The 18,449-nt window shown below is 41.1% G+C and overlaps 1 protein-coding gene across 1 annotated transcript in view; it reads right to left on the minus strand.

The window, feature by feature from the left end:
- The window catches only part of TG (thyroglobulin), a 163,630-nt gene that overhangs the window by 104,233 nt on the left and 40,948 nt on the right, over positions 1-18,449 (minus strand). Inside the window, exons 21-29 of the mRNA XM_075415217.1 lie at positions 17,119-17,268; positions 12,962-13,132; positions 9,013-9,135; positions 7,187-7,302; positions 6,456-6,564; positions 5,063-5,260; positions 3,148-3,312; positions 2,527-2,592; positions 1,756-1,836 (exon numbers count right to left, since the gene is read on the minus strand). Coding sequence (XP_075271332.1) covers positions 1,756-1,836; positions 2,527-2,592; positions 3,148-3,312; positions 5,063-5,260; positions 6,456-6,564; positions 7,187-7,302; positions 9,013-9,135; positions 12,962-13,132; positions 17,119-17,268 — 1,179 coding nt within the window. The remainder of the gene's footprint in view (positions 1-1,755; positions 1,837-2,526; positions 2,593-3,147; positions 3,313-5,062; positions 5,261-6,455; positions 6,565-7,186; positions 7,303-9,012; positions 9,136-12,961; positions 13,133-17,118; positions 17,269-18,449) is intronic.

The following is an 18,449-nucleotide window of genomic DNA, read 5'->3' on the forward strand; positions in this document are numbered from 1 at the left end:
AGTATGATCCCTCAGAGGATGTTCATAATACCCTGACAAATCTAGTTTGCTTACTCCAAAGTACAGCAACTTCCTTGTATACTCTTAGGATGCTTTTACACCTCTCAGTGTTAAAATTCAACAGCTTAATATTTATTTCAGTCACTTAACCTTATTTCTTTTAGTTGCTCCCACAGACCACATTAAATAATTCCTATCTGCCACCTGCCTGTGATCTTTAGACATGTATACAACACTTTATATCTCCTGAGCTCGCTCTGAACCAATCACAGCTTTTTCAAGCTGTTTCCAAATTAATGCCTTTAAATAAGGGTCCAAGTAAAATATTGAAAGAAGTGGATACTCTTCACTGATCTCTTACAAATTTCTTCCCAAACACCATTTTATTTATCAAATGCCATCAGCAGGTCTCATCCCCAACATTGTGAGAGATTCTGTTACTTAATTTTTATATGCACTGAAACAGCCAGACAAAAATGAAAACAGGAAAGTAAAGACATGCTAATGATTGCAGATGAAATGCTGAAGGACCTACTAATATGCTGGGAGTGCACAATAGCTTTGAATTTTCTATCAGAAAATAGAAAAAATATGTTACCATGTTCTTTAAGGATGATCATCAAGTAATAAAAGCTCTGCAGACATTTTCACAGATGTACCCATAACTTTTTTAAAAAGGTGACTCATAAGTCTCATTATATCTCACGTCCTAACTTCAACCTTCCATTTCTCTTAAAACAGTTTGTGTCATGGCTAAGACTAAGGGATGGAGGAAGAAGCTGCATTCCTTGCATAACTTGAGGTTTTAATGATATCATCAGCTGCAGCAAGGTAAATAGAGAACCCTGAGGGCTGCACTCACACCTTGGCAGGTAAATACAAGAGAATTTCACCCATGTATTAAATGTAGGTTTTTTTCTTATTTTTAAGTCTAGACTTTGATATGACTAATTATATAGGAGTGCCACTAGAAAAATGGGCATTTTAGTTTACCTTCCACTCATATTAGATAAACAAAAGCAGCAACTCCGTTTGTGTTAGGATCTGACACCTATGAAAACACATGCTCAGGTATTCATCAAGGCTCCTCATCAAAGATTACAGTTCATTAGAGATGAACCAAAGTGCTCTTAACAGGCTCCACTGCTCTCTTTCTCTTAGGATTATAGTGCTGAAGGCCCAAAGGAAATCTAGTAATTTAATACAAATTATTGTGGACATATAAATGAGTTAGTCTGAAGAGCAGACCCTGGAATAACAAAGGAGCTAGAGAACTTCAGAGGTCCCTCACTTTGATCACACATGGAAGAAACACTTGTGACTGTAGTTTCATCCTGAGTTCCTCTGAGCTTCATATTTACAGTCATGTTGTCAGTAACAGCAAATATGCCCAGGCACCCAGGCTAAGGATTTGATTCCTGGATTTAAGCAAAATTTTATCTCAGCCACATAATATTTCTGAGGTCTTTACAGTTCAGTAAATATGAAAGAACAAGTTTTCACAGAACATTTTAACACTATCATTTCCAGCCTGGCCTGGGAATGTAAAAAAAAAGAAAGACAGGAGGGCCTTCCAGGAATCTCACATTTTTAACACCTCTCTCAAAACCTGTATCGTATTCTCTACCTAAAAGAACTCCTGTGGACTTCACAGTACCTACGTCATTACAATATATATATGGCAATGTATGATACTTTCTGGTTAAAATCTGCACCCCCTTCTGCTGCCCCCTCTGTCCACCCGTACTATAATACCTGATAACGTTAGATCATTCTCTGCCTTCAAAGCAGTAGCATCGCATGCAGAGGTTTTAGTCCGGGTGATCATATCAGAGCCTGGAATGAAAGAGTACAGAAATTCCATTTACCGTTCATCCACAAGACAGGGTCATCATTTAGTTCCCTAAATTTAGCAAACATTATAAAGTTCAGCATTCAGGAAACTCCTGAGGTAGTTCCACCAACTGATGAATCACAAAGGACTAAGACCATCTACGTATAACTCTATAGGAAAAAACCCAACCAAAACGTGCTGTTTTGAGGACAAAAGCACATGTCCTATCCACTGTCACTATGCATTCAGCATCAGTGCTCTGGACGCTGTGTCCTGTTCAAAGCCGTATCACAAATCGTTTGTGCAGGTCCTGCTCAGTAAGTTGAGGCATTCAGAAAGTAAAATTGCAAAAACAACACATACATGGTTATCATGCTAATAAAAATAACCTGTGACAAATTATTATGGTATCTGGACACTGATGGGACAAAGCCAAGTGTCTCCATGATACCAGGTGTTAAAAGTTATAAAGCATATTCTAAGAGACAAGAATTTACCCAAATTTCACGAAACTGACAGTAGTAGAATTACTCTAAATTACATCCTCCCCTGCCAGAAAAGACTTCTGAGCAGTGTCTCAATTTGGACGGTACAAAATAAAGTGAGAATGACACTTCTGTTGTAGAACAAACATCAGTCACTGCCTACAGTTCATCCCAAGCTTTTATAACAACTTCTGTGGCATAACTCACCTCTCCACAAATAAACTTGCTGAAAGGTAGTAAAATTTCTTTCTGCCTCTTCTGCCAACTCAGAAGCTAATAAAGAAAAAATTTTGTTAGTATAGCTGCTCAAATTAAACAGGTAGTTTTGAAATGCTCAATATATTGAAATGCCTTAAAAACACATCACTAGACTATGCATCAACTTATTTACAAGAGAAGACCCTAAGGAAAAAGAACCCTGGTGTCCTGGTGCCAGTCTGGATCCAGGGTGTCAAGGATTTACTTTATTTTTCATCACTATTTTATCTGTGCAGCTCTGGGCATATATCTTTTTGCATTTGCTTCAGAATTTACCTTTATTTCAGATTATTGGCTTGAATCTGCCCAAATTAAATATTAGAAGTATTACAGGGTAACATACTAAAACCAGCATATTCTTGACTTTAATTAATGTTCACAAAGTAAAGTGTGAGATGTCCGTCTATTTAACAATGCATCCAGTTAGGGAGTTCTTATTCTCTTTTGATTGTACAGAAATGGATTTACTTGAGAAAAAGCACTGAAGTACCACATCAGGCTGGTGAAAAGGCAGATTCTATAGAATAATTAGAAAAAAGTAATGTAAATTGAGATAATTCGTTGACATACTTCCACCGAACACTTGTTCTCCCAGGGTGAAGGAAAACGTCTCTTTCTCATCATAGCTCACACCTTTACATATCCCATCTATGACAGAGGTTGGTGTTGGACTCCAGTCATTTGCATTGCAGATCAGCACGTCTGGGTAGCTCATCAAACCACACAAAATGGTACCTAGGTTCAGGCAAAGAGAGAGCTGCTATACACCTACACAGGGCTTTTCACCGAAGCATCCCAGTACTTTCTCTAAATGCCGCTTGAACCTGTGTCACTGGGATAGATACACTTTACTAGGGCTAAACAAAAAAAAAAAAAAAAAAATCAGAGCCATACGTCCAAAGTGGAGTACTAAGGTCAGCTATTCATACCTAAAACAAACATTTGTAGCCTGCTTTTCAGAGATTTCAAGCACATGTTATTACCACCTAATAAAATATTACTATTATCTGATAATACCCAACCGTGTTCTCAGCACTTTATAGCATCATGGAGACATATTCAATCCTTTGGCAATCTCACAATCTGAGGCTCTGAACCAAGAAAGCACTTATATTTTTACTGGGATGGTTTCCTGGATTGGTGCCTGATTTTAGTCAGCCCAGGCCTGAGTCTCCCCTACCATCATGCTGTGAGCTGGGGAACCAGCACACTTAAGACCAGGTTTTCTGGTGTCAGTCTCTTGCCACAACACCTACACAATACTCAGCTTTTGCTTTGTACTTGTTGTCATGGCTCAGGCATTTCTATGGTCTTATAATGACCACTCTGATTGATTTTATTTTTTTTTTTATGGACCGTGTACATGAGAAATTGAATGTGCTAGTTTTCTTTTTTCTTTTTTTTTTTTAAACAAAATGCTAGTCAAAATAATATATTTGCTGCTATTATTGATCCAAATAGGCCACCTAAAATAAACAGAGGACTTTACAACATTAATCTTCTCCACAGCTGCTTCTACACTCACAAGTATGGAGAATAAAAAAATTTGATGGTAAACATTCAGAGAAATGGACTTTACAAGGTCACCTAGAATACTTTGATGTAAAAACACTGGAGATGCCAAAACAGAAAATAATTTCCTGGAAACATCTGCTTAAGAACTCCCACAGAGAAAGTTTTCTCAAATCCAGGATCCATTTCCACTCAAAACTGGAGAAGTGCTTGCCACGTAGCAGCCAGTTGCACATACCTGGATTTCTAAGACCCTGTCTGTAAAAACTTGAGATATTTTCAGTTAAAACTTCACATTTCCCACAGGAAATGCACCTCCAGTGGGAAAGTTGATCCCATGTGAGCGTGAAAACTGCAAAAAGCAGGCACTGACATAAAGTGCTTAAATTTGTTGGCAGAAATCTGGGCTCTGCCTAGGTCCCACCTCTGCCAGACTCCGTCCATCCCAATCCCACCTGTTCTCCTAGCTAGACACTCTGATTTAGGAGATTATACCATTCCTGCATGCAATAACATAACATAATGCCCTGTTTAGCATCCTCTCTCCCTCCTCCAGAAAGGGAGTTGCTTTACGCTCGCACTACAAGCACTCTAGAGGCATGGTCTTAATTCCCCCATCAGCTGAAAGGCACCAACTTCTGGCAACCGAGCTGCATTATGCAAGGAGAGAGGCTGTTTCAGAATGATTTATCCCATCGGATACAGATGTCTAAAGCAAGTCAAAAGAATTATCCTTTCCAAATGACTGTTTGTCTCCAAGATCAGCTTTCCATCTCAGGTCTCTATTTCTCCAGGCCAAGTCTTGGGCATTACTCAAATTCTACCTACACCCAAAAATGTCAGTGGTGTAGAGGTAGGCTGCTGAAACCCTGATATGATGTAGAGGCAGGTGTACTCTGTCCAAAAATGGGTTCTACCCAGTCAATGTTGGTATTCTACTGCAGATTTTTTTTATTTTGCAGTTAGACAATACCTCCATCAAGAGCAATCTGACTCAAGATGAAGCCGTCACAGCAAGAGTCCCTGCTGCAAGTCTGCCGACAGAAGAGCTGAGCGTCAGTCAGAGATGCGCTGGCTGCAGAGAGCACCATGGAGTGATACACGCCAGAAAGCACATTCTGAAAACTGGTCCTTTCAAAGGTCTTGAGTCCAGATGAGTTAAATTCTTGTCCTAGGTAGACAGAACAGGAAAGAAATGTTCAAAAGAGCTCAGAAAGAGATGGGATGCTTTTGGATTGCCTGCAGACTGGAGGTGGTTGAAACTTTCATGATAAAAACTCAGATTTAAAAGTCTTTTACCGGACTTTCAGGTTCAAATGCAAGATGAGATCGCCAGAGGGTTTGGTGCAATTACACCTAGGCAGTTGGTCAGAATGTACTGCCAGGGTAGGAAACAGCCCGGTGTACCAGCTAAAGGCTGCTAAATCGAAGTACACAGTATGGTTGGTAACATTCTGCTACATTAATAACTACCAGGTATAAATGAAACAAATTTCTCGTTAAAAAAGTAAAATGTGTAATTTGGCCAGCGTAACTGCATCTGCAACTAAGGCTTCTGCTGACTACACACATATGTAAGAGGACATGACTCACATAATCCTGGATCTAATCAGCAATATCAACAGCAATCCAGAGTAGATCTGGTATCAACAAGAGTACTTTGCAACAACCTCAGGGGTCTTTATTCAGGTGAGACTAAGCTCTTTTATTATTATTATTAAATGGTGACTCAAACGTTTGGATAGAAGTAAAAAGAAAGAAGTGACAGCAGAGAGTTTTGACTCAAACCCTGCAGCGTTCTACATCTGGTTGCCTTGTTTCAAATTTGGCATGAGGCTTAAAGTTGGACACACATTGGATGGGACGTGCAGGGGTATCAATCACACTTTGGCCAAAAACATGTGTCTTATACATTCATTAGATCAGTTGAACTACTTTAGGATTCACTGGAGAGCAGGGTATTCCTCAGCTGGTATATTGGTAGGACAATTTACAGTCAAAATTAACATAAACTGTGAAGTTATGTACAAGATGGTTATTAATAATGCCTTACATAGTCAAACAACAAACTGTTTAATAAAGAGAAATCACAATATAACAGAACAGAATAGAATACAGAATAACATATTAGATAAAATTTGAGCTTTTGTGAGACTATCAGCCATCACAACGGCTTACAAGAGATATATTCCTAATTTCTAGGGAACAAGACATGAAGGGATGATTTGCTGAGGTTCCTTGGCTATCAGCTCCAAAATGTATTACACCTTCTTGAACAAAGATGCTCCCCTGCATTTAGTCATGATCCTACATAGAAGTACAAGTCTGGGCCCAGCAGTCTAACATGAGTGATTTGCTTCTGGTACCTGTCTTCAAATAGACCATCACTGAATCTGCCTCTGGATTCCTGACATGAAGCAGGCAGGTGAGACGACCAATGCCAGTGGCTGCCGGGTTCCCCAAAACACCTTGCACCTGAGACAGAAAACAGGCATGCACAATAAATACAACCTAACTGATTTCATCTCCTAAAACACATTTTCCTTATTCAGAAAGTCACGTGGAGAAATTAGCACGCACGATTTATAATCGCCACAGCTCCGTGCAGTTATTATTTTATTCCATCAAACTGAGATCTCGACTCCTCAGTGCCACTTTTCTATGTTTAAAAGTAGGGAATAGGGAGCTGTTACACTGCTAAAGAGTACATGATTCAAACCCTGGACCAGAGGAAGGGACTGAGAAATGACAGCTGTTTCAGGTGACGTGATGACCCACGTGGATACTTCCAGTTTGGACTATCCAGCTGAATTCCCCTTTCAGGCTAACCCGATACCCAGTCTGTGGGAGCTCAGTGTGTTTTAAGAACAAAAGCGCTGTGTAATATTTCATCCAAAGACTGAGGTATTCTGAAGTCAGTTCTGGGAACACTTGTGTGTAGCTTTTTTAGCAACCTGCATGAATTTTTTACTGCCATAGTGAAGAGCAATGTTCAAGGAGTCAGGCAACAGCCTGCCTTTCTTCTCTGAAGCCTTCTACTTACATTGAAGTTACAGTATTATGATAAACACATATATTTAAACATGATCATTTTTACCAAACCAGAGGTGGTGCAGTTGAAGTTGACCTCAGCAGCACTGTACAATTCACACACCATTTCAGCACCAACAGGAGTTACAGTGGCAAAACCGCATGCTTCTTCGCTCTCACAGCCTGAAAAACAAAAAAGAAACCTTAGGTTTCCTAGCATTTCACGTGCAAAATTTCTGCTAGAAATTCCACTGTTTACTGCTATTTACCTAGTTTTTCATATCTCTGTCAGACTGAAAACACATGAATTTCATTAGCTAGATGAACTTTAGTATTCCACTATTTTAGTAGGGGGATAGGTATTTAAATTAACTTAAAGTAATGCAAAAAGGTGTTTGGACATTCACCACCTGATGATAAAAACAGTTGAATTAGGTCTAACCACCCACCCAAATATTTAATGTCTGCTGCATAACTTTGCCTGAGGCAAAACTTCACCTCCTGTTCTGGGGCAGAGCTGTGAGAGCAAGTTAGTGCTGCGTGTGCAAGGGCAGAAGCATCTTCAGCCATTCCTAAATCTGGAGGGGGATAGGTGTTTGCTCCTTTGCACTGGCCAGGTGATTGCTGCAGAGGCAGATGGTATGACTGAAAAAATTTGATATTTCCCTCCTTCCTATCACTCCAATATTTGTCACAGCCTGTTTGCCATGGAGTTACTGTATCATGCAGATGTGATGTGCTGGCAAAGTGGTTCAAAGTTTCCAAATGTCTTTAGTATAAAATCAATCAATCAGCTTAGAACAAAACATCATCATCAATGTAAGCTAAGCTGTCTGACTTTGTTGGGAAGCAGAGTGAAGGGTTAACCCTTAATTTTCAGTGAGCACCTCAGCAGTAATATTTTGCAGTAGCGCTGCCATTTGACAGTGGATGTAACTTCTAGGGAGAACACAGGCTACGCACACTGAATCAGATTGCTTGTCAAAGGGGCATCTTCTCTTCCCTAACCTCATTCCCATGGTCCTTTTGGCTCAACGCTTTATTCTGAGAGTCTCCAGTTTCAGAGAAAGGTGCAACAAACCTTGCAGTGTACAGCTAGTGGTGCAGGAAAATCACAATTCCAGTGACACGCATAAGGCTTCATGGATTCACCTCTTAGCATAAGATGACTGTTCCAGCTAGACCAGGTTATGTCAGACAAAGCCACTGACTTTGTCAGACTTCGGTGATGTCTACTCTAAAAACAGGCCAGCTGTGTTACTGCTGCCAGGGTGTTTTCATTTTGAACGTAGCCCACACTACCTCCCTTCACAAATCCAGGCATTAGGAGACACAAGGCAAGGCACTGATTCAAAGCACCCTGCAAGCAGTGCAGTAATCCCCCTTGGTTTTAGATGACTTTGAATCAATATAAACCAGCAAACATGAGGTATCCAGATGTAATTATAGCATATACACTGTAAGGATCAGCACAGGAATATCTCTGCACTCCTTACAATATCCTTCTGACCTAAGCAAGGATGATTATTCCTCTTTTACGTGCCAGTCAGGTAATTTGGGCAGAGGTGAAAACTTGATTTTCACATGTCCTGAACACCTAATCCTTCTTTTGTCTGCACATCTGAAAAGTCTGAATTCCCTGGTCTGAATCTCAGCTCCCATCCATATGGCAAAGTATACCAACTGGCTTTAAAGTCTGATGACTTGTCTGAAGTGGTATGCAAAGTCAGAAGACTTCTTTCTGGAAGAAAGACCAATCTCTTCCCTGAAACAAGGTCATTGAAAGTTGTAAATATCTTGCAGTTCATCTAGGAACTTAACTATAAGCTCATCACATAATTTTCTGTGATGGGTAAGTGTTGTCTTTACAGATTGTCTGAGAATTTTCCTCACCTGAAATGCACTGAAAAGATGGACTTTCCAGGTCTCCCCCAAATGACTGAGACTCCAGAATCTGAGCTTCTTCTGATCCATAAATCAGTCTGGAGGCAGGAACTCTCTCAAATTTTCTGAGCACTAAAACAAACAAACAAAACAACGAACCAGGTACTATTATTAGTTCCTATGCTGCAGAGAGACAGACTTTAGGCAGAAATAAAAATTCAAGAATTCTGTAGGGAAAGAGGTTTGCTCATTAAATGATGTACCATAACTCCACAGATAACACAGGAGACAGATGGACTGAGGATATAATTTCTGTTTTGTAAAAAAAAAAAAAATGTGTCACAAGATCTTTTCAAAAACATTTAGCCAGGAACGGGCTGGGAGTTTATATTCAAGTGAGACTTCTCTTCCAGCAGCAGACTGGCCATCTCCCATTACTTGTTCATGGCACAGAACCAACTATTGAGTCAGCGGGGGAACCAACTTTCTGCAAAACAGCCACTGGAACAAATGCCATCTCCAACAGAACTTGGCTAGAAAGGAAATCTAGGAGCCTTGTCATTTGTTTACAGGAGCACAACAGTCTGATCTCCACTGACTTCAGGCTCCGGGATCTATCCAAGATAGTATGTCCTGCATGCTCCTTTTTTACTCCTTTATTCAACCTTTAACACCAGACTGTCACTTTTCTTCCCAAACCCTTTTATCTACTCTCTCTGATTTTGACCCACTGCACTTGAACGTGAGGAAGTGTGACAAGCAGCACTGGTGACAAACTGGGAAAAGCTCATGGGGTCTAGAGATGCAAAACCCAAAGGTCGCTAAGTGGGGAAAGGAATCCGATTTAAGTTCCAGAAGGTTTGGGCCTGGCTGTGCCCTGAAGATTATAGTCTGGTGGAACCATCACTACCCTGCTCAGGTTCCTACTAGCTGTATTACAAAGGTATTTTGGTACAGCATGTCCATCAGTTGATATACCAATATATTTCAGGGAGCACAGTATATTAAGGAGAAGGGAAGAACAAGGAGACTTAACATCACCCTTGTGTTGACCAGACTTGTCCTCTAAATGCCCCCGATGAGTGCAAAACTCTGGATCATTGCAGCCAACGCCTGGCCGAGACCCAAAAGAGCTAAGAAGCAGGAGCCCTGGTCTGTTCTCAGCCCATGGGAGATGTCTGCGTGTGGAAAAGCTGGAGGCTCAAACCTCCCCTCCCTTGTACACATGGGCGCGGAGATCCAGCAGGAGCATCCCAGTCCCCTCACCCTGGAAAGTCTGGATAAACCACAAAATAAAAGTCAGGGATAAGTTCTTAAAACAATCATTTGTACTCTTACAGCAAAACAGACAGGATTAAATCAGAAGCAAATGTCCACTGTTGTCAGGCCTGAGTCAGCAGATGCTTTTGATAAAACTGTTATTTCTGCCCAGAAAAAACATGATGGCCAGCCAAACACTTAACACAAAAAAAATCCTTGCACTCTGGCTTGGCTGGGGAGAGGGATGAATGATGGTGTAAACAGAGGTGGAAGATTTTTCCTTCCTAGAAATACAGAACACAAAAATATAAGCATTAGCTTAATACTGCACTAAACTGAATTCCTGCTACACCTGCAACTTGCAGGGATGCCTGGTTAAAAACAGAATTCACTTATTTTCATAAAACTGAAAAGCAGCAGTGTTCTTACTTTGTTTGTAATTGCTTTCTGACCTCATTTGTAAAGCAAAATTCAAAGTAAAAAATGACATTTTTAAATTGTTTTCTTCTGATTTTTTTTTTTTGTTAATTCTGGCTTCTTCCCACCTCTCCATTTTCTCTGCAATAATATGGGAGGAAAGTAGAGAAGAGACAGAAAGTGTAACAAAACATTAAACTGAAAACATTGTAAACTTAATAGAAAAGCTGCCTCTTTTTAATTCTTGAATTTTCTTTTGTAATATTAAGGAAAAAAAATTGCGTTACTGAAGCTACTTTGTTAAAAAAAAAAAAAAAGTACAATGAAAAATATTACCAGGTCACATTTTCAAGCACTTGTTAGTACATATTGCCCTCTTCTCAATAGTAATGTAACTACTCAACCATTTCACAGGCTTAGTCCATAGCACAAGCTCTCCTCCATCTCACTTTACTAGAGTGTAAAGTTCTAGATCCCATCCCTGTTATTGTAATAAATGTTAAATGTGGCTTAAGATATAATGAGAGAGAAGAACAATAAGAACAAGTACAGATTACTGCAGTTATTACCGTGCATTCGTAAAAGGAAATTCTTCCTCCTACTGCAGCCCCAAAAAATAAAGAACAGTTGGGTTATTTATTGACCCTGCCCGTTTGCCAGCCTCCTGTTAAAGCAAGATCAGTCTTCAGGCCCTGCTGTCTTGTTGCTGAATTTAGTTAAAGGAAGTAGAGGGGCAGGGTAAGAAGTAAAAATAGAGATAATCAGTTTCACATTCTATAACACTTTCTGGAAATGCACTATGATCTATAAAAAAAATTAAATTAAATTAAACTAGCCTAGAAATTATTGAAAAAAAAAAAGCAACCAGACTTCTTGGGTATTTCTTGTTGTTGTTTTTTTTTAAAGCTTAAATTGTCAACACTTATAGCTATTTATTTGCAGTGAAATCTTCTGGCACGATCCGCAGAAATATGCACAGGTATCTACAACTGCTCTGTCCTGGACAAAGTCAGAAGTGCCTGTGCAGCAGGGCTCAAGGTAAGTAAGTAACAGGAGAATTAAGCTTCCGTGAGTCCTCTGCCCAGAGAAGCATCCCAATTACCCCGCGACTGAGAGCAACAGAGGCTAAAACCTCGTGTTCATAACTACCATCTCTGAGTACAGTCAGAGCAAAAAATAGCTATTTTGACTGAAGACAGTTTTGCAACCTCTTCACAACTCAGGGCTTTCATTTCACACTCCTTCCACTGATCACACTTGTCATAAGACATTGTCTAATTCAGAGCACACCATGACATCAGTTTCTAAACTGAATATTCCATTAAATTCGATACCAATCATATGATGAGTAATAAAAACTTCTGGAGAACTATTTCTGGGCAAGGCAAGAGCTTTGGGGCTGAGAAATGTAATTAGGCTTTACTGCAGGCAGTTTGGCGACAGATGAATGACTTCTGTGATGCTTCAGTAGCATCTCTGAAGCATAGTAACTTATGCTTACGTGTAATAGACCCAGCTTGCTGAAGCTTTTATTTTGTATTGTTCTTATTTTGTACTGCTCTTTCTTTGGGCTTTTAAAAGATGACCTTGTACCTTTGGCTTTTGGCTTTGTGTCATCTATTTAACTTCAGTTTGTCTGAAGCCCAATCCCACGGTTCCAAGGGCACACCCAGAAGATGAGCACTGAAGTACTAATTCCGTCAATGCATTTAAATAATTTCTAGAAATATCATGGTTAATTACTTTTTCAAATTATTCATCCTTGAGAACTGCTATTTCACAACTGTATTCCAGCAGACGTAAGTTCCCCCATCTTGCAAAGGTATGCTCACCAACTTAGATACAGTACAGTAGGAGCCCAGAGGGTGACGTTACGACATGGCTGTGAGGTCATTGTCAAACACAGTCTATTTCACATGAATACACCAATGAGTGATAATTTTACAAGGAAATTAATAATTTCTGTTTCTTTCCCCTTAGCCCTCTTGTTATTCTTTTGGGTTTCCAAGCAGAGAGCAGGATCAGTGTACATCAAAAAGCTGTCAGCTATCAAAGACTGCAAGAAACTTTCTTCTCTCTCTTCCCTTAGAGCAAATGACTTCCCAAATGTAGTTAAGAAACACAGAGTTAAGGAGGAACGCAGCTTAAGTCAGAAGCCACGACTATGGGAAAGTGAATCTCGATAAGCTGGCAAGCCAGCTGTGGAGTGGTAAGTCTTTTCATAGGGAAGTTTCACTTATTCAGGGTCACAACATATCCAAAATATTCTTCTGAAATTTACCTAGGCACTGGTAATCTGTAAGGAGATCATCTGTTTCAGTCCAGTCCAGTGCTGCTCCAAAGCTACTGATGCAGAAGTATTTCTTAGTGTCAGGGTCTTGCTGGGAAGGTCTATACTGGCCATCTTCATCACACTGCAGACGCTGCTCATTGCTTTGACAGTATGTGACACCTGTTACAAATAAACAAGAAACAAAAAAAAGGTACTTTGATAATGCTGTCACTGGGTTTCACAGAGTGGTTCTGGTTGCAAGGGACCTTTGGAGGTCATCTGGTCCTACCCCCCTGCTCAAGCAGCGCCACCTACAGCTGGTTGTCCAGGACCATATCCAGACAACTTTTGAACATCTCCAAGGTTGGAGACTCCAAAACGTCCCTGGGGAACCTGCGCCAGTGCTCAGTCACCCACACAGTAAAAAAGTGTTTTGCAGGGATGCAACGAGGAAGGCCAAGGTCCACCTGGAATTGAAGCTGGCAAGGGTTGTCAAGGACAACAAGAAGGGCTTCTTCAACTACATCAGCAGCAAATGGAAGACTAGGGAAAAAATGTGGGGCGGCTGCTAAACAAGGTGGGTGTCCTGGTGATGGACGATGCAGAGAAGGCAGAGTTACTGAATGCCTTCATTGCTTCAGTCTTTAGTGCTAAGACCGGCCCTCAGGAATCCCAGGCCCTGCAGGTGAGAAAGGAAGCCTGGAGAAAGGAATACTTTCCCTTGGTCGAGGAGGATGGTGTCAGAGATCATTTAAACAATCTGGACACCCACAAGTCCATGGGGCCCGATGGAATGCACCCACGAGTGCTGAGGGAGCTGGCAGATGTCATTGCTGAGCCACTCTCTATCATCTTTGAAAGGTCCTGGGGGACAGGAGAGGTGCCCGGGGACTGGAGAAAAGCAAATGTCACTCCAGTCTTCAAAAAGAGCAAGAAGGAGGGCCCAGGGAACTACAGGCCGGTCAGCCTCACCTCCATCCTGGGAAAGGTGATGGAGTAGCTCATTCTGGAGGTCATCATTAAGCAAGTGGAAGAAAAGGTTATCAGGAGTAGTCAACATGGATTCACCAAGCAGAAATCATGATTGACCAATCTGATAGCTTTCTACAATAGCATGACTGGCTGGGTAGATGAAGGGAGAGCAGTGGATGTGGTCTACCTTGACTTCAGAAAGACTTTTGATGCTATCTCCCATAACATCCTCCTAGGGAAGTTCAGGAAGTATGGGCTAGATGAGTGGTCAGTGAGGTGGATTGAGAACTGGCTGAATGGCAGAACTCAGAGGGTTATCATCAGTGGTGCTGAGTCTAGTTGGAGGCTTGTAACTAGTGGTGTCCCCCAGGGGTCAGAACTTGACCCAGTCTTGTTCAACTTCTTCATCAATGACCTGGATGAAGAGTTAGAATGTACCCTCAGCAAGTTTGCTGATGACACAAAACTGGGAGGAGTGGTGGTTACACCCAAAGGCTGTGCTGCCATTCAGCGTGACCTGGATAGGCTGGAGAGTTGGGCGCAGAGCAACCTGATGAAGTTCAACAAAGGCAAGTGCAGGGTCCTGCACCTGGGGAGGAACAACTCCATGCACCAGTACAGGCTTGAGGCTGACCTGCTGGAGAGCAGCTCTGTGGAGAGGGACCTGGGTGTCTTGGTGGATGACAGGTTAACCATGAGCCAGCAGTGTGCCCTGGCTGCCAAGAAGGCTAACGGGATCCTGGGGTGCATGAAGAAGAGTGTAGCCAGCAGGTCGAGGGAGGTTCTCCTTCCCCTCTACTCTGTCCTAGTGAGGTCCCATCTGGAGTACTGCATCCAGTTCTGGGCTCCCCACTTCAAGAAAGATGAGGAGCTACTGGAGAGAGTTCAGTGGAGGGCTACAAGGGTGGTGAGGGGACTGGAGCATCTTTCCTACGAGGAAAGGCTGAGGGAGCTGGGCTTGTTTAGCCTGAAGAAGAGAAGGCTGACAAGGGACCTAATAAATATCTGAAGGGTGGGTGTCAAGAGGATGGGGCCAAGCTCTTTTCAGTGGTGCCCAGTGACAGGACAAGGGGCAACGGGCACAAACTGAAGCATAGGAAGTTCCATCTGAACATGAGGAAGAACTTCTTCACTCTCAGGGTGACAGAGCACTGGAACAGGCTGCCCAGGGAGGTTCTGGATTTTCCCTCTCTGGAAATATTTAAGACCCGCCTGGACAAGGTCCTGTGCAGCCTGCTGTAGGTGACCCTGCTTTGGCAGTGGGTTTGGACTAGATGATCCCCAGAGGTCCCTTCCAACCCCTACCATTCTGTGATTCTGTGATGTTCAGAGGTAATCTCCTGTGTTTCAATTTGTGTCCATTGCCTCCAGTCCTGTCAATGGGGTAGGAAAATATTAACTGAATATTAATCTATAATTTGCACTGTGTTTCATGCTCTGAAACATGGTAGTCTCACTGCTTTGTTTTTACTGCAATTCATATTCCAAACATATTTAGGATTCTCTGCCATGGATCAGCTCTCATTTATGCCAAAAACTGTAAAGCAGAGAAGTGCAGAGGAGTAACTGTATTTTCCTACAGGCTTGTTCACTGCCTACTGCAACGGATCCATGAAATGTTATGAACCAAGGTACAAGAGTCATCACATGAATTTGTTATTTGTTACACTTCCACCTTTTTTAAATTCTCCCTTTCAGTGGGAAAGAAAAGATATTTGCACTCTGTTCTCAAAGAATGAAAAGCTTTGATTTTAATTAGCAGCATTTTTCCCAACTGCTTAATATTTTTAATGATTTAGAAGTCTGTAGAAAACAGGTGTTTGGGCTCCACAGAGAAAGAAATCTGGAAAATTTACGAACATTAAAGGCAGCAGCAGAGAATCCCAAGTGGACTAAGCCTGACAGGTTAACCACCTTGATGCCCTCCTTCTGAGATGCTGCTGAAGCAAGCGAGGCTTGTTTATGTACAAAGAAACGACCAGAGTTTAGTCTGACATATCAAAATGTGGCAGCCTCAGCATTGTTTCAATTCAATGCACCGAGCCAGGAGCTAAGGTAGTGTAGGAAACGCTTCTCGTGCCGCAGTCATCCTTGCCACAGAGGCACAACCGCTGGGAGGAAAACAGGGTAAGCAGCACAGAGAAGGCTTCAACCTTCCAATTTTCTTGTGCTGTGCTTAGAAGTCAATATTTTCCTTTTTTTATCTGGCAGTTAATTCAGCAAACTCTTCAGATTTTGTAAGGAGACAGCTGAAAAAGAGAGGGAGAGAGACAGAAGAAGAGAGGAAGAAGCAAGCTAAATGGGTACAACATGGCCCTTTGGAAAGAGCTGACACTCAGACTCAGGTGAGGCAGAGACCAGGCAGGGAGCAGGTTTAGTTGCAGGCACTTGCAATAAAGAAAACAAGAAGTGCAGTAAAGAAAACCTAAGGAGCAAACTCTCAAGCACAGGAGTCCAAAACCTACACCAGGAACACAGGTGGAAATGAAGACTGACATCTCAATCTAACCTCTTCTTTAAGCAAAAGCTAATTGATATCAGGGTGCATTAAAATGAACCTGTTTATTTTATCCCACCTAAGAAAAGAAACAGGTTGAAACAGAACAAAGCATCGCTATACCCACCGATACTCCCAAAAAACCCACTCTTACTACCCATTTTTCTTTGTATGCATGAGCTAATGCTGCAGATGAAATGGAATTTGGACTTAAGTGATTTTCTTTATGAAACTGCGTGCAAAAATAAGTCATTTAAACTGAATACGCCAACTTTTGTGAATATATTGATAATTGTTTTGTGAGAAGAATTTGTATTTGCAAGTGAAAGAGCTGCACAGAGACAAGACTACTTTAGTGTTCATGAAAGTGACAATGAGTGAACTACTTAAGCTATTTCCCACTGATACTGAATACCCAGATATCATTCCTGAGGCCAATGAACACGTCTCAAGGAACCACAACGTCCTGGATGAGACTGACCACTCATTTCTCATGCATATTTGGTCAAGACACCAGACAGTTTTTTCTGTCCTGGAAAAATCTATTTGAATGTATCCAGAAGAGATTATGTCCATCCAAAAAAACTCAGAGGGAGGTTATTTTTTTTTTTTTTAAACTTACAGATGAAAAAAAAAAACCCATGACTTGTTCAAAGAGAGAATACAAAGGATAAGGGAAGAAATGAGTTCAACTCACAGTGATCTGCGCTGAATGCCCCATAGGACTCGGTAGTTTTGTCCACGGGACACTTTATACATGAGGAACGTCCTGTCTGATGCTGATAGTAGCCAAGAGGACAGGGAATGCATTCATCGTTCTGGAAATGACTGCCCGGAGGACAAACAACTGCAAAGAGAAAAAACATTTGTTACTCTTTTGGAATCTAACCACCTCAGGCATTCACCCACATATGTGTGGGTGTACATATGTATCATACTGGCAGACTTACCATAGGCTTCAAGCTCTTGATACATGTATTTCTAAGCGGTATAACACAGGTAAACACTCCTTAAATGTTCATTAAACTCATCAATGACAGGAATATAAACCATGGCCTTTTTTTCCTCAGATCACCCTAAAAATGTTCTTGAATTAGTGCACGTCAAGGTCTTTGGAAATGCCAAGTCCAGGCCTGATTTCCATTTGTCAAATCCATTTGTAATAAGATAATGCACTTTGTGGATAGGTTGTGAAAGAAAACAAGGGAACACAAGCTACAGAGTAACTTCTACGAACACTACAGACAGAAACAGAGCGACTCCTAGGAGTAGAAACTCCTGAAACATCATGCAGAAACCCACCATATGGTAACACTTTCCTTCAGATTTCCTGGTAACGAAATATTTGGTCAGCACTTCCAAACTAAACAGTAATGGCTGGATTAAAAGTCACTAGTTGTGCACATGACAACCCAATAACAAACCAAAAAGATATTCTTAGTCTGTATATATATCATTTTCAGTACAATTTAGGAGTAATATTTCCAGCTGACCTGTTGCGTATTACAAAGAAAACTCTTTGTCTTCTGGGAGATCATGCAAAAACTGTCTTGCTCTCCAGATCATTCAAATGAACATTAAAGCAGAAGAGTCACAGACACATTTACAGGACAATACCTTTACTTCTTATTTCACAGTTGCTTTCCAGATGTAGATTTCCTTCAAAACACTATCACATGTATATTTTGGGACTTTGACAATGTGAAAAACTTCATTTCTGTTTTTGCCCTACGCCTTGACAGCATTTTAAGCTTGTACGAGAGAGAAACAGTAATGGAAAATTGGCCGCCCCCACTACAAGCCATATGCTGAATTGCTGTTCTGGCCAACACACTGGAATGTAAATTAATTTAACTTACAGAAGCACCTAAATTAGAATATACTAAAATGACAGCTAGTATAAAAATGACCATATCTTCCTGCATCTTCTCTAAATGGTCCAATGGGAAATTCTAGGATGAGACAAATGTGAGACTGAAATTTTCCTCCCATGTACGTATCAAGGCAATTTCTCTAGGTATAACACAT

This window comes from Opisthocomus hoazin, chromosome 3 (assembly GCF_030867145.1).
Source record: "Opisthocomus hoazin isolate bOpiHoa1 chromosome 3, bOpiHoa1.hap1, whole genome shotgun sequence".
NCBI classification, from domain to species: domain Eukaryota; kingdom Metazoa; phylum Chordata; class Aves; order Opisthocomiformes; family Opisthocomidae; genus Opisthocomus; species Opisthocomus hoazin.